General features: G+C 37.7%; 1 protein-coding gene across 5 annotated transcripts in view; it reads right to left on the reverse strand.

Annotated features, from left to right (window-relative positions):
* Nucleotides 1–4,801: 4,801 nt before the first annotated feature.
* The window catches only part of ZNF608 (zinc finger protein 608), a gene marked incomplete at its 3' end in the record, with an annotated part of 107,472 nt that continues 98,011 nt past the window's right edge, over nt 4,802–14,262 (reverse strand). For 2 of the 5 annotated variants that reach the window (XM_082243114.1, XM_082243113.1), the window contains exons 6-10: nt 13,390–13,795; nt 11,450–11,625; nt 9,604–9,757; nt 8,506–8,587; nt 4,802–5,803 (exon numbers count right to left, since the gene is read on the reverse strand). In XM_082243114.1, coding sequence (XP_082099240.1) covers nt 5,797–5,803; nt 8,506–8,587; nt 9,604–9,757; nt 11,450–11,625; nt 13,390–13,795 — 825 coding nt within the window. Of the gene's footprint in view, nt 5,804–8,501; nt 8,588–9,603; nt 9,758–11,449; nt 11,626–13,389; nt 13,796–14,262 lie in introns of those variants that run through there. The other 3 variants (XM_082243115.1, XM_082243117.1, XM_082243116.1) reach the window with 3 other exon arrangements.

A 14,262-nucleotide genomic window follows, 5' to 3' on the forward strand; every position in this document is an offset into this window, starting at 1 on the left:
GTTATTCCAAAATCGAATGTTAACAGCAAACAAATTTTAACACTCATCGAATGTACTGAGACTTTTCAAACAAGCGTTTGTATGAACATTTATTTGAACATTCATTTGAAAATCTACAAGTGCATGGCCAGCTTTAAGGTGGCTCTACTTTATGAAGGAGGAACAGAGGCACCCTTGGACATCAGCATTGTCGACTGGTGGAAAATGTTAAATGCACATTACCCAACAAATTAAACCCAAATTCCATTTACAGTTTTTTCGTTCCTTTTAAAATAAAGGTTTTGCATAAATGAATAAAAGCTGCCCATTGTAAGTGCCCCTGTCAGCGTTAAATACTTTTTTTTCAACCCTCTAACTGCCACTTTTCCTGGACAGTTTGGCCTCTTTAAGGGAGCTGCTACTGCTCATTGGCAGGGATTGAGAGCTCAGTCTCTGTGATGGGAGCATGCAGCGAGTGCACTCACAGTACAGAAACAGAAAACAAAAACAGAAACATATGTGCAGTGTGTGGGTATTAAGGCCCATCCCTATGTGTTATATGGGTGGCAACAGGTTCATTTGTAGATAGGTATCTTGTCTACTCCTAAAGGAGAAGTCCAGCCTAACACTTAAATCGCTACACATCCATGATCTAACACTAACCTATCTAACACTGTAAAGAAGAAATTGGTATACATACCTTTTCTGAAGCCGATCCGACCCGATCCCACGCTGAGCTGTCGGCGGCTTCGCTGTGTAGGCGGGTTCAGAGGAGGCAGCCGACAACAGAAGCCCCATAGTAAGTTTATGTGTGACGTCACTTCCCATTCATTGCACAACCATTGTCAGCTGTGTCCTCTGCAGAGTTTCCACCGTTGGAGATCGGACTGGAGCAGCTTAAAAAAGATATGTATAGCGATTTCTTCTTTACAGGGTTAGATAGGTTAGTGTTAGATTGTGGATGTCTATAGATGTAGACATTTTAGTGTTAGGCTGGACTTCTGCTTTAAGTTTCAATTCTCTAAGATAATTTAATTTCATTCACTTAACCATTCCTTATAGCTGAGATTCCCCAGGTCTCATATTCATTTTGCTGTCCTTTGCTGGACTCTTTCTAGTTGCAGGACATCTTTTTTGCTGGGATTCTTACCATGAAAATTTGTTTTTCGACATTCATGGCATTTACGAGCTTTTACTGGACATATTACCCAAACCAGTAGAATAACCCTTTTCCCTTTCTTACCGAAAAGAAACCTGTCTTGATAGGAACCTGGATGTTGCCAAATCCGACCTAATGCTGCTATACTACCCTCTGGTTTGAACACTTTGCATTACATAGTAGTTAAGGTTGAATAAAGACAATAGTCCATCCAGTTCAACCTGTGTAGATGTGTGTGGCCATAATCATTTCCCATACCCCTGAATGTTTTTATCCTTATGATGTATGTCCAAAAGTCTTTTAAATGTAGCCATACTCCCCGCAGTTACTACCATATGTGGTAGATAAATCCACAATCTTGTATCCTTACTGTAAAGAACCCCTTGTGTAGCCTGAGGTTAAAATGCTTCTCCTTTAATCGCATTGTATGGCCTTGTGTCCTCATGTATTCCTTGCGACTGAATTTTTTTTTCTATGTCAAGATCACTGTTGAGGTATTTGTAAATGGCTATCATGTCCCCTCTCAGGCGTCTCTTCTCTAGGGAGAATAAATCAAACTCTTGTAGGCGCTCTTCATAATTAAGGTCCTCCAATCCCCTAATTAGTTTTGTTGCCCTTCTCTGGACTCTCTCCAGCTCCAACACATACCTTCTGAGAACTGGCAACCAGAACTGGACAGAATATTCCAGATGCGGTCGGTCCAGAGTTTTATAAAGTGGTAGGATTATAGTTTTATCTCTGGAATACACCCCCTTCCTTATGCATGCTAATATTCTGCCGGTTTTGGCAGCTGCAGCTTGACATTGCATGCTATTGCTAAGTCGATCTTCTACTAGGACTCCCAGATCTTTCTCCATTTTTGATTCCCCCAGAGGTTCCCTCCTAGAGTGTATTGTGCTTTAATGTTTTTAGTCCCCAAGTGCAATACCTTACACTTCTCCACCTTTAACCTCATTCGCCATGTACTTGCCCACTCTGTTATTTTGTTCAGGTCATTCTGTAAGATTTCTGCCTCACGATGTGAAGTTATTGCCCTGCCCAATTTTGTGTCTTCTGCAAAAACTGAGATTGAGCTAATGATCCCATCCTCAATGCTATTTATGAATAAATTGAACAAAATTGGTCCCAGGACTGAGCCTTGGGGGACCCCACTCATCACCCCAGACCAGTCTGAGTATACGTTATTAATTACCACCCTTTGGACACACCGCTTTAATCAGTTCCATATCCAAGAGCATGCCTTGCGGTCGATGCCTGCAGACCTTATTTTATAAATTAAGCATTTGTGGGAAACTGTATTAAACACCTCAGCATAATCTAGGTACACCACATCCACTGGTCTCCCCCTATCTTGTTCACAGCTCACCTCCTCGTAGAATGTTAACAGATTGGTTGTCTTTAGCAAACTCTTGGATATAGTCCCTTATCATCCCTTCCAGAAGTTTACATACTATTGATGCCAGGCTTACTGGCCTATAATTTCCCGGGATATGCCTCTGCCCTTTTTTGAATATCGGTATTACATTAGCTTTCCTCCAATCACCTGGTACAGTTCCTGTCAAAATACTATCAGCAAAGATTGGGAACAGTGGTCTAGATATAACATTACTGAGTTCTTTGAGTACTCTCGGATGTATGCCATCCGGCCTAAGATTTACTTGTGTTAATTTTCTCCAATCTTTCCCTGATTTCACCCTCTGTTAGACATAGCGGCAAGTCCACTGAAGTACTGCTAACCATACAGTCATGGTCATGGTGTACCCCTCCTCTTCCTGTGTAAAGACAGAGGAGAAGAAAGCATTAAGCACTGTTGCCTTTTCAGTGTCCTCTGTAACAATCCTCCCATCATCGTTAATTATGTGTGCAACATGCTCTGACCTTGTTTTTTTTGCTGTTGATATATTTAAAAAATTTCTTAGGGTTCTTTTTACTATCCTCCGATATTTGTCTCTCGAAGTTGATTTTAGCCATTTTGATTTTGTATTACATTTCTTATTTGATTCTTTGTATTGCTGGAAGGCTGATAAAGTGCCCTCCGATTTGTATTTCTTGAAGGCCATTTTTTTCCCTGAATAACTTTAGTTACATTATAATTTAGCCAGCCAGGTTTGGCTTTGACACTTCTAAATTTATTTCCCATAGGAATGCACTGTAAGATGCATTTGTGTAGTATGTTTCTAAAGCATTCCCATTTTTCCTCCATGGTCAGTAACCCTAGGGTTTGGTCCCAGTTTTTTTCCTCTATCATTGAGCACAGTTTGGGAAAGTAAGCCCTTCTGAAGTTTAAGGTTCTTATGTTCCCCTCTTGTCTTGCTATAGTGTGATTTACGCTAAATGAGATCATCCTGTGATCGCTAGAACCAAAATTGTCCCGGACTCCTACATCTCAGATTAGGTTTGGGTCATTAGTAATTAATAGATCCAGCACTGCATTCTTTCTAGTAGGAGAATCCACCAACTGAGACATGAAGTTGTCCTGTAAGGTTTCCATGAAGAGGTGGACTTTAAGTGAGTGTGCAGTCCCCTCTTCCCAGTCAATGTCGGAATAATTGAAGTCCCCTAATATGATGACTGATCCAAGCTTTGCCGCTTACCCAACAGTGATATAAATTCCAGCTCTACCTCCTCCCTTTGGTTGGGTGGCCTATAACAAACCCCCACAATTACTTTTGCCTTTACTTCTTCCCTTTCTTCCCTATGGAGTTCTACCCACACGGATTCTAACTCCGTACTCATCCCTTCCATAATGTCACTCCTCTCTACCACCCTTACATTATTCTTAACATAGAGACATACCCCTCCCCCTCTTTTTCCTTCCCTGTCCTTCCTATACACAGAATTGGATATTGGCTACTCGTGCGAGGGGTCGAACCAAGTTTCTGTTATTCCCACAAGGTTTATGTCCTTGTGGGAATAACATTCTTATTTTGAGTTTTCATTTTAGATAAGGACATCTGATTTTCCTATTTGGCATTCTTCTGCTGGATCAGTTTTTAAGAACGTACTGAAGACAATTGGTTAGCTAGGCAATACCAACCACGCAACCTCATGTGTATGTAAACCCTAACATCAAACTATTATTTGCTTCCTTTTAGTCTGTTAAATAATCCATTGAAAGTGTTTGGGGCAGGTGTGTCTCTGCCCCCCCCACCCAAAGCACCTTGAAAAGTGTTGGCTAAAATCGGTTTGATAAATGCAAAAAAATAGAAGATAGAAATGTAGAACTTTAATATACACCAATCACTCTGCTTGGCAAGGAATCTAACCAACTCTGCCAAGTTCACATCCTTAAACTAACCCCCCCCCCCCCCACACACACACACCCTCTCTATTTGTTGTGGAGATAAGAAGGGAGCTATTCTGTAGTTCCAAAAAAAAGACAACTGGGCAGGTGATGGTGTGTTGTCAGAGGCTTAGTGCCATTTTACCAGGATAACATTTTTTTGTTATATTTGAAGGAATAAAACAAGGGGCTATTGCATGTATTGCGAAATGTGCTGCCGTTTTTTGGGGGGGGGGGGGGGGTTTGCCCTGAAAAACACTAATATTTTCAGAAGGTGGTCAGCTAAAACAGCACCTGCCTTTTTTTCATGAAAGTTTTATATACAAAATCAAATAAAAAAAACTACAATGGACAACGCAGTACAAAAACAACTTCTTTAATTCTGATTGCCAAATTATTTAAGGCAGGTATAAAAAGAAAGCGTTCAATATACATTTTACATAAAATAAACTAGATTACAGCATAAAACAAGTAACCAGGCAATGGCATTATATTCTCTCTTCTAAAACTGGATAATTGTAAACATTAAAAAAAGACTGCAGGACTATTCAAGTAATAGAACAATCACAGATGTCTTGTGGTATGCAGGTCTTCAGGTTATTTGTCATTCAAGATTAAAAGAGACATTTTATTATTCACAGATGTTCATTATTTACTCAGATTTATACACTATGTACAGCAGATTTACTTTTTTTTTTATCTTATACCATGGTACTGGCAACCCCATGCCTTCCATATGTACATTTTCACAATACACAATTACAATAAAACAATTATTACAATAACATTTTACACTGATGCATCTTAACGGGAGCCACCAAAGAGACATCTACATTGTACCAAAGTGTCCTCATTTTACAGCCTGCCTTACAGCCTATGGCCAGTATGATTAGTTTCTGCAAATTTCAGGCACGTGAATACATAACAATATTTACATTATAAGGAAGAAAAATAATTAACAGCCATTTGTAGTAAACACTAGTCAACATGACAGATACATTTTTTTTACTTTTTAAATCGGGTAGTGTGCAGATTAGCAGCAGACTCTGTGAGTGTGTGAGCCTGGTTATAGATACAAAAATGTAAAGAATATATATTTATTTATATATATATATTTGTGTGCATGTTAATATACAAATTTAATGCTTTATATATTGTACTTGCACACAGACATTTATTAAAGGAACATATTATTCCGCTATTAAAAAAAAAAATAAAAATAAACAAGAATCTGGAATTTACAAAAAAAAAAATGAAATGACGTGTTTTGCCTCCCATTTAGGCATTCTAGGTAAACACCATGGAACTGATGTCTGTAATTAATCACTCTCCCATGTGATCCAGTCACATGATTTAATGTACATTTTCTATGTATTCATTCCCTGAAAAAGAAAGAAAACAATTAACATTACTATTATTAGTTTTCTAATTAGGGGACATGTTTGTTACATACAAGTACACATATGCTGCTCTTTAAACTGCACTATACAATGCACACATACTAATCATGAGGACATTTTCATTTTATTATAACAGAAAGGTTATTGCCAGTATACATTCATTTATTTATTTAATACTGAGTGGATAATCAGAGAGAAAGATGGAAACTACATTTCTAACAGTCTCATGGGTGCCCTTTGAATTGTTATCAAACAAGCTTGATTTCATGGTTGGAATAATTCCCATTATACATACAATGAAATTTATCCTTCTGGGTCTTGTAAACCGAAGTTGCATAATTCTAAGGTGTACAGGGTTGACCAGCAGAAGGGGGTTTGAAAAATGCTCAAGGATGACTTGCATAAATCTGCTATTTAATTCCTATACTTAGTTTTTCAAATTCTATGTACAACTATTATTGTGGGTGTACTAAATTCTCAGCTCTTTATTAATTTGTTTATTGTTTGATGTGCTGACAGTAATCCTTACAGAAGTAAATACAAAAATGTAACTGTTCTTCTGATTATTGTCAGGAAAGTGACAATTACTATTTAATCTAGGACTAAGTAGCACACAAACATTAAATAAAATCTTTGTGCTTTTCTGCGATTAGGCATAGGGTGCCTATAAACTTTGCAGTTGCCTGATTAAGCTTTTTTTTTACTAGATTAGGTGACAATCTCCTGCCTGCGGATGGCCCCTGAGGCTGCTGTCTGGCCACTATCAATTGGGATCTAGTGATCAGACAAGTTTACCACCTTATTACTTTCTGTTAGTAAAACATGGAGGGTTGATAAACCCTTTTCTTTGGAGCACTATTGCTAAATTGTGCTGAGTTTACAGCTTGTGCATGACACAATGTCTGTGATCACAGTGACATAAGCACAGATCACAGACAAAATGAATAGAACCAATCAGAGTGCCTCTGTACCTCACAAATCACAGATACCAAAAGTGTACTGGCTGTGTTTACAAACATTCATCCCATTCACAATGAAGAAAGGGAAGGAAGGAGGTTTATAGGAAGGAATAAGGCAACAGCAGATGTTAGGCATGTCTGCGTGTGTGTGTGTGTGTTTTTTTTTTTTCTGGGGGGGGGGGGGGGATTAAAAGGCCACTGATCATCAATGGTTGTGAAACAATTTTTTTTAAAGCCTCTGACCACTAAAGATATAATGGAATCCAATTGGGAAAGACCGCTCAGGTGGGCTAGGTATCAGGTGCTGGTCGGATCCGTCAATCCAGAATCATATGAAGCAAAAAGAGATGACCGCACTCCGATGTAAATCAAAAATTGGAGTAAATTTATTCCACATCAAACAATAGGCAAACTGGAACAACACACTGTGGATGCAGGACACAAAGGCAGACGCGTTTCACGACTTAGAGATGTCGCTTACTCATTGCCAAGACTTGGCAATGAGTAAGCGACATCTCTAAGTCGTGAAACGTCTCTGCCTTTGTGTCCTGCATCCACAGTGTGTTGTTCCAGTTTGCCTATTGTTTGATGTGGAATAAATTTACTCCAATTTTTGATTAACATCGGAAGTGCGGTCATCTCTTTTTGCTTCACTAAAGATATAATGCCACTGACTATTTTATAACAAAATGTAGGCAAAATGTTTTATTTACGTTGGTCTTTGTTTCCTTTATATGATAAGAAACAAAATGTGGGTAATAATTACCACAGAAGAAAATCAAAACCTATCTCACAATTGATGTGCAGTTCATTTGGGTAATCTACTGTATGACCAAGTAAATGTCAATCACAGCACCGATAACCTAAAAGTGGTCTGTTAGTGAAGTTTTAGAAACAGGCTAGTACTCAAATGGTTACTATAACTGCCCCAATTGCCACAGTTTCCCCCGATTAGCTGGCAAAAGGCTCTACTTACAGCTCTGTCTCTTGCTTATAATATTAATATTAAAATTACTGGTAAGCTTAAGGTTATAAGTTACTACAGAATGCCTAAATATTCTGATGTGGACTTGCTATAGGGGGTGGGATCATGCTTAATTTTGGATTAACAACATTAGAAATCCTTGAAATGAACTGGCATCTTTGCTGGTGCCATTACACTTATATTTTACTTTCTCCCCTACCCAACTGCGAACAAGTACTATACTCACCTGTCCTCGATCCAGTGAGATATTGCCATGAAACTGTGAAACCACCCGTCAAAATCTTCTGAGTCATGCCTGCGATGCACAGTAACCTTCCATATATTCCTATGGATACTCTGTGCTCTGGCATAGTACATAGTCATAGGATTGAATAGAGGGTTTCTCTGGTTTATCTAGCTTTATCCAAGTGGACATGGTTTTTTTAAACCTTTAGCAAGAATTCTCTAATTTCTATGACACCTCAAAACAAACTGTTAAACAAAATTATTTCAACTTATATTACGTAAATGTCTTTCTACAATTTTATTTTTGTTATTATTTTATTTATAATACATGTACTGTATATACATAATGGAAAACATGCCATTGCACTGTTTTGTTTTTTTGTTTTTTTGCTTGTGTTAATATTAGGGCTCCATGATGATTAAAATTTGCAATACTGAAAAGTTCCACTCGAATCTCTAAATGCATGTATAGATATTAATAGATAAAATGCCATTGACTAAGATACTCTATTTACCTTCTTTGTGTAGGAAACATACCGGATGCAGATGCCTGAGCAGCCACCTGTTGAGTGGCAACAAGGGTAGCAGAGGTCAACCCTAGAGGAAAAGCCCCGTGTGAGTACATTCACTTGAATGCAGTGCACATGCATCACAAACTCTCTTCCCCTAACTTTTCACAAATAAACAGTCGCACCATTACAAATATAAGACAATAAATTTCAATTTGGCTGGTGGACTGAGAATTCACACAATCACTATGCTTTCTACTAGACAATCTTCACTCTCATACTACTTCCAAAACAATATTATATTTTTTCTTAACCCATAGAGTGGACTTATTCAGTATATTTCTACAAATATGTATTTTTTCTTTCACAACCTTAAATTAATAATGAAACCTATCAGTATGTATACAGATCAGAACATATTACTCTGAAGTTTAACCAGTTTATTTGAAATATACACAAGAAACAGAAAATGCATGAAATCTATTCGTTTTCAGTTTTATGCAGATGGCAAGGTAGGATAAGACTTTGCACCCAATTGTTTTTTTAAAAAAAGTCATCTAGATACAAAAAAGTGTACATTAATAGTATTTTATTCTAGTTTCTGACCTTGCTACATTATCTATTATGCCATAATGTTCATTTAAGAACATACAAGCTCATTCTGCACTTTTCAAAGTCTACAGTGCATACTTGCTAATTTGCTTTCATGGGTAGTATGTATACAACATTGGTGGGATTCTTTGTGAACAAAGGAAGGCATAGCTAAATTGCATCCTAAAACAATAAATACCACACGCTCTTGATAATGTGATACAGATGCTGCTGGATGTCCCAAAGTCATTAAACTGGCAATTTGCTTGGCTTGTGCACTGCTGCTGACATGCATACAAATTATTTGACTTCGTTTATACTATGCTTTTCTTTTTGACTAAAAACAGTCTTTTGGAATGCAATAAATATCACAATAGTACTAGATACTTATCAAACACTGTGCTAAACTGGAAATCATACCAAGAACAGAAGCATTATAAATTTAACAAGCCATAAAACAGAATTAATTAAAATGATAAAGGATAAAAGATTTAAGATAAAACAGGTGCTAACCTTGAAATGGATCATACTGTCCAGGTATGAGAGGATATCCCATCCCAACATGTGTGTGATGATGTGTATGAAGATGTCGTTGGCTAAAAGGTGAATGTCGCTCTCTCTCCCTTTCTGATTCCCGTTCACGCTCAGTTGAAGCTTTTTCTGCCAGCTGTGTAGCAGACACAATGGATTATATAGTGTACATTTTTCAATATACCTCCTGCATAGAGTCTAAAGCTTTAGAATACTAACTAAACACAACACAGATGCTAGCAAAAGACTAAAAAAAATAAAATAATTAAGCACAGTAGTTTTCTATATTTAGACAGTGTGTTCACTCCTATTCCTGAGCAGAGACCCAAAATGATATATGGTTTTAGAAAGTATATTGTGGCACACAGACAATCAGAGTATCATATTTTTTCTAAGAAAATAAAAAATAAAATAAAAAATCCCCAAAACATGATGTCCAAATGCAAAGACATTAAATGCAATACCTAAATTCAAATGTTTATATTAAAGTGTGAATTTTATTACAGATCTATTTAATAAAGTTTAATAATTTTAAAGTGAGTCTGTTTTTTTAAAGGTTAAGCTATAGATTCACTTTAATATTGGCCACATCAGCAGCTTTTATTTAACTTTACTCTTCCCCACACGTATGTGTATGGCGGCAGAGTGGCTCACCTGTGCCGGATAACGTACCACCGGGGCCACCGCTGTGCTGTGATTAAACACATCACAAGTCAATCAGTGGGTGCCAGCCAATGGATGTCTGCCGGCACCCACTGATCAGGGAGGAGACAAACAGAGCAGAGCTCTGCCTATATAAACAAGGCAGAGCTCTGTTCTGTTAGCAGGGATGTTGTGGATTTGGTTTCCCTGTAAAGCAGGCAATAATAGCACTTCCCCCTAGTAAAAGCAACACATAGTAAACACAAAAGCACTGGTTAGGCACACATTTAAGCTTTCATCACCCTGTTTAACCCCTTCCCAGCCAGTGTCATTAGTATGCTTTAAGTCACTGATCGCCGCCATAACTAGTATAAAAAATAAATAAATATAAATTCCAGTATATTTACCATAGTTTGTCGACCATATAACTTTTGCGCAAACCGATCAATATACGCTTATTGGGATTTTCTTTTACCAAAAATATGTATCAGGATACATATTGGCCTAAATTTATGAAGAAATTAGATTTTTTTAGTTTTTTTCTGGATATGTTTTATTGCAGAAAGTAAAAAAATATTGTTTTTTTATTTTTTTTTTCAAAATTGTCGGTCATTTTATGTTCATAGCACAAAAAATAAAAAAACCCAGTGGCGATCAAATACCCTCAAAAGAAAGCTCTATTTGTGGGGGGGGAAATTACATAAATTAATTTATGTACAAAGTTGCGTGACTGCCCAATTACCAGTTAAAGTAATACAGTGGCAAAAAGCAAAAAATGGCCTGGTGGAGGAGGGGGGAGTGGGGTAAATCTTCCAGAGGGCAAGTGGACATCAGCAGATTTTCTTTAACTTTGCTCTTATATTTAATCATAAAAAAAAAAAACTGGGAATGAGCATGTAACAGACTATCCTACAGCCCACGTGAAAACACTGATGCTTGGCAAATAACCCTTTAGCAGCCATCTCTGTCACATGGTGGCAGGGAGAGAGTCCTAACCCCCGTGTGAGATCCAGATAAACTATACAGGGATAACTTTCTTCTAATTTCTGGCCGCCAAATGGAGTGGCAAAGTAGCATTGTAATAATAATGAACACGGGATAGGTTCAAATGAAAATTGTTTTAAATATAACATTTAAAACAAAAAGAAAAGATAGGTTTAAAAAACACAGGTGACATGACACTTACAGCGGGAGACTTGGTACGGTACTGATTGGCATGCTGCTGCAGCAAGTCTAATGCTTTCGATTCAGATGATGGTTTTGAACCCATATTTGGACTGGTGCTGGCTTTCTCAGATTCTTCTCTTCCTGACACTTTTCCATAAACAGAGTAGTGAGGAAAGCCTGGGGAAAGATAAGCCCCTATGACAAATAGGAAAAAATATTTTTACTATGGTTAGGATTTCATTTGCTTTTAAATATTAGAGTATTACTTTTTACCAGAAAACACATTGCTTGTTCTAACACCTTGAAGGAGTACATACAGCTGCATAAATATATATATATATAATTTTAGCATGATTGTCAAGCACTAAAATGGTTTTGGCATTTTTGGACTTTAAAATAATTTGGGAAATATGTACTATTTCTTTGACTTTTTGGATTCTGTAGTAAAGAATGCTATATAGGAGTAAATATAAAGAATAAACAAAGAATGTGTTGTTTAAAAAAAGTTAGGGATGGCCCCTCACATTGCTTAATTCCAGCATTGTCTGTTGCGACTAGACAAGGATTTGGCTTTGCAGAGCTTAAGAAAACAGCAACAAGTGATTACAACCATGCTAAAGACTTGTTCTCTTACGCAATGATTTTCAAACTTGTTGGGAAGTCTCTGCTTAATTTGCACTAATCTTTTCCATTTCAATTAGGAGAAGGAAAAGAAGGTGTAAAGCCCCGTACACACAGGCCAAATGTCGGGTGACATCAGCCAGTTGAATAAAAATGGCCTGTTTGTATGTCGGTCTGTCCATTTGGCCAGCTTCTGTCAGACGAGCAGGCATCCCCCTGTCAGAACACAACAGCTCAGTGGGGAAGATCGCTATACTAACTTCAAATGGTTAGTAAAGCGGCTCCAACCAGTGCGGACAGTTTTTTTTCGTTCTACCCGCTGGGTTGAAAAAAAAAAACTTGTAGTGTGTACCAGACCTAATTCAGGTGTTTATCTCCTCTCTTCATCAGCAAGGATTCAAAATGCATCACAACAGGTCCAAGATGAGGCAGATATCTTGCCATTTTTTCATTTACAGTGAGATATCAACCTGTCTTGTATCTCAAGAGTAAACCAGACCAAAGACGTTAGATCGTGAGAAGTGAGATGGTGCAAAAAAAATCTCTAGTATATTTAAAGTGGAACTAAACCCTGCTATATTCACCTCTTCTCCAGTGATGCAACTGGCATCATCCCTGGCTTGTCCTAGATTTTGGGTTTTTGACCATCTCCATTGGCTGGCCTATGATGATATTACTCCAGGTAGGTGCACAGGACTGCACTAAGGCGTGCCAAGAATGTACATTGGGTTGCACATGCAAATCTCAGTGTACATTTTAAAACATGTAGCACAGAAGAAGGTAATAAGCCTTTATTGCGGTAGGCAAGTATGGGATTGATTTACAAAAGGCAAATAGGCTGTTCACTTGAATGGGAAGCTGCAATTTGCAATGAAATTTGCCCCAGAGTTTAGTAAATTAGATGAAGCACTGTTGACCATCCACTCATGTGCAAGCAAAAATGATGTTATTATTATTGTAAATTGCCTTGTACAACATCTCTTGCAAAGTGAACAGCATATTTGCCGTTATTAAATCAACCTCTGTGTCTCTGCTGAAATAAACATCCCTCCTGCTCGCAAGTTTTTGAATTCAGGGCTAAATTCAACAGTAAGCAATGTGCTAACATGGGCACTGCAGCTAAAATCTATACTAAGAAACAACTTTCTATGAATGACCAAAAAAACATTTAGCTGGCTAATAATATATACAATTTTACAATAAAGTAACTGCTCTATTTTGAAGAGTTTAAAAGGTGTGCATTTGCATAAAGAAAACCTTGGAAAACAAATATCCCTTTTCCCCACACATGTCTGAAAAAGTTACAAAAACTGTATGGTTTGAATATATCTTGTTTACCTGGATAACTATGCATCAAAACTGGAGACACTGCTCGATATGCTGCGTGATTTGGATCATACATCTGCGTATATGGGTAGGCATGCAAATACTGGATATATGATTGATGTTGGCTCATAGGTGAGGAAACAGCAACTCTTGCATTTCTTGAATCTTTCCAGTTTACAGGAGTCTTCCTGTCCTCATTCTTGTTCTTGCTTTCTTCTCCTAACTGGGATTCTGGGCGCTTGACCTCTTTGGTCTCTTCTTTTGTGACTGGTAATGTCACTGGTAACACACACTCTTTTGCAGGAGTTTTCTGCAAATGTTCTTCCTTTATCTTCTTGTCTCTCTCTATTTCTTCAGATTTTTGCTGTTCTAGGTACTTAGACTGGTAAATATAGTGGTGCCATCTTGAGTCCGCATCCTAATAGAGGAACATTTCATTCAGTTAAACCAGATATTATTTGTCAGAAGCCTTCATGTAATCTACATGTAATCTACAGCTGTTTAATGTCTACATGTAATTTTTAATTGGAAAAAAAAAACCTCTTTTCACTGGTTGATTGTAATGGAGTCTCTCTTTACTGGTTGGTAAACCTTAGTTATGAAATCTGAACAAAGCACATATATCTGTAATGTTTACATGTCTATCTCAAAAGCTCTACGTATCATTTCTCTCTTGTGCTTTGTTTCTCTGTTATCAGCATATGTTGCTTTGACAAGTTTTCCTGACATTTGAGATACATTTGTGATGGGGGGGGGGGGGGAGCTCAGGACACAGCTTGTCTATTCAGAACACAGCTCTTATCCTTCCTTCGTTCCTGTGCTCTGTGTGATGGGGGGGGGGGGGGGGTGGTTGTCCCTTTCCTCCACTCAGCTCTTACACACTGT

Source organism: Pelophylax lessonae (assembly GCF_965119305.1).
Source record: "Pelophylax lessonae genome assembly, chromosome: 1".
Classification (NCBI taxonomy): domain Eukaryota; kingdom Metazoa; phylum Chordata; class Amphibia; order Anura; family Ranidae; genus Pelophylax; species Pelophylax lessonae.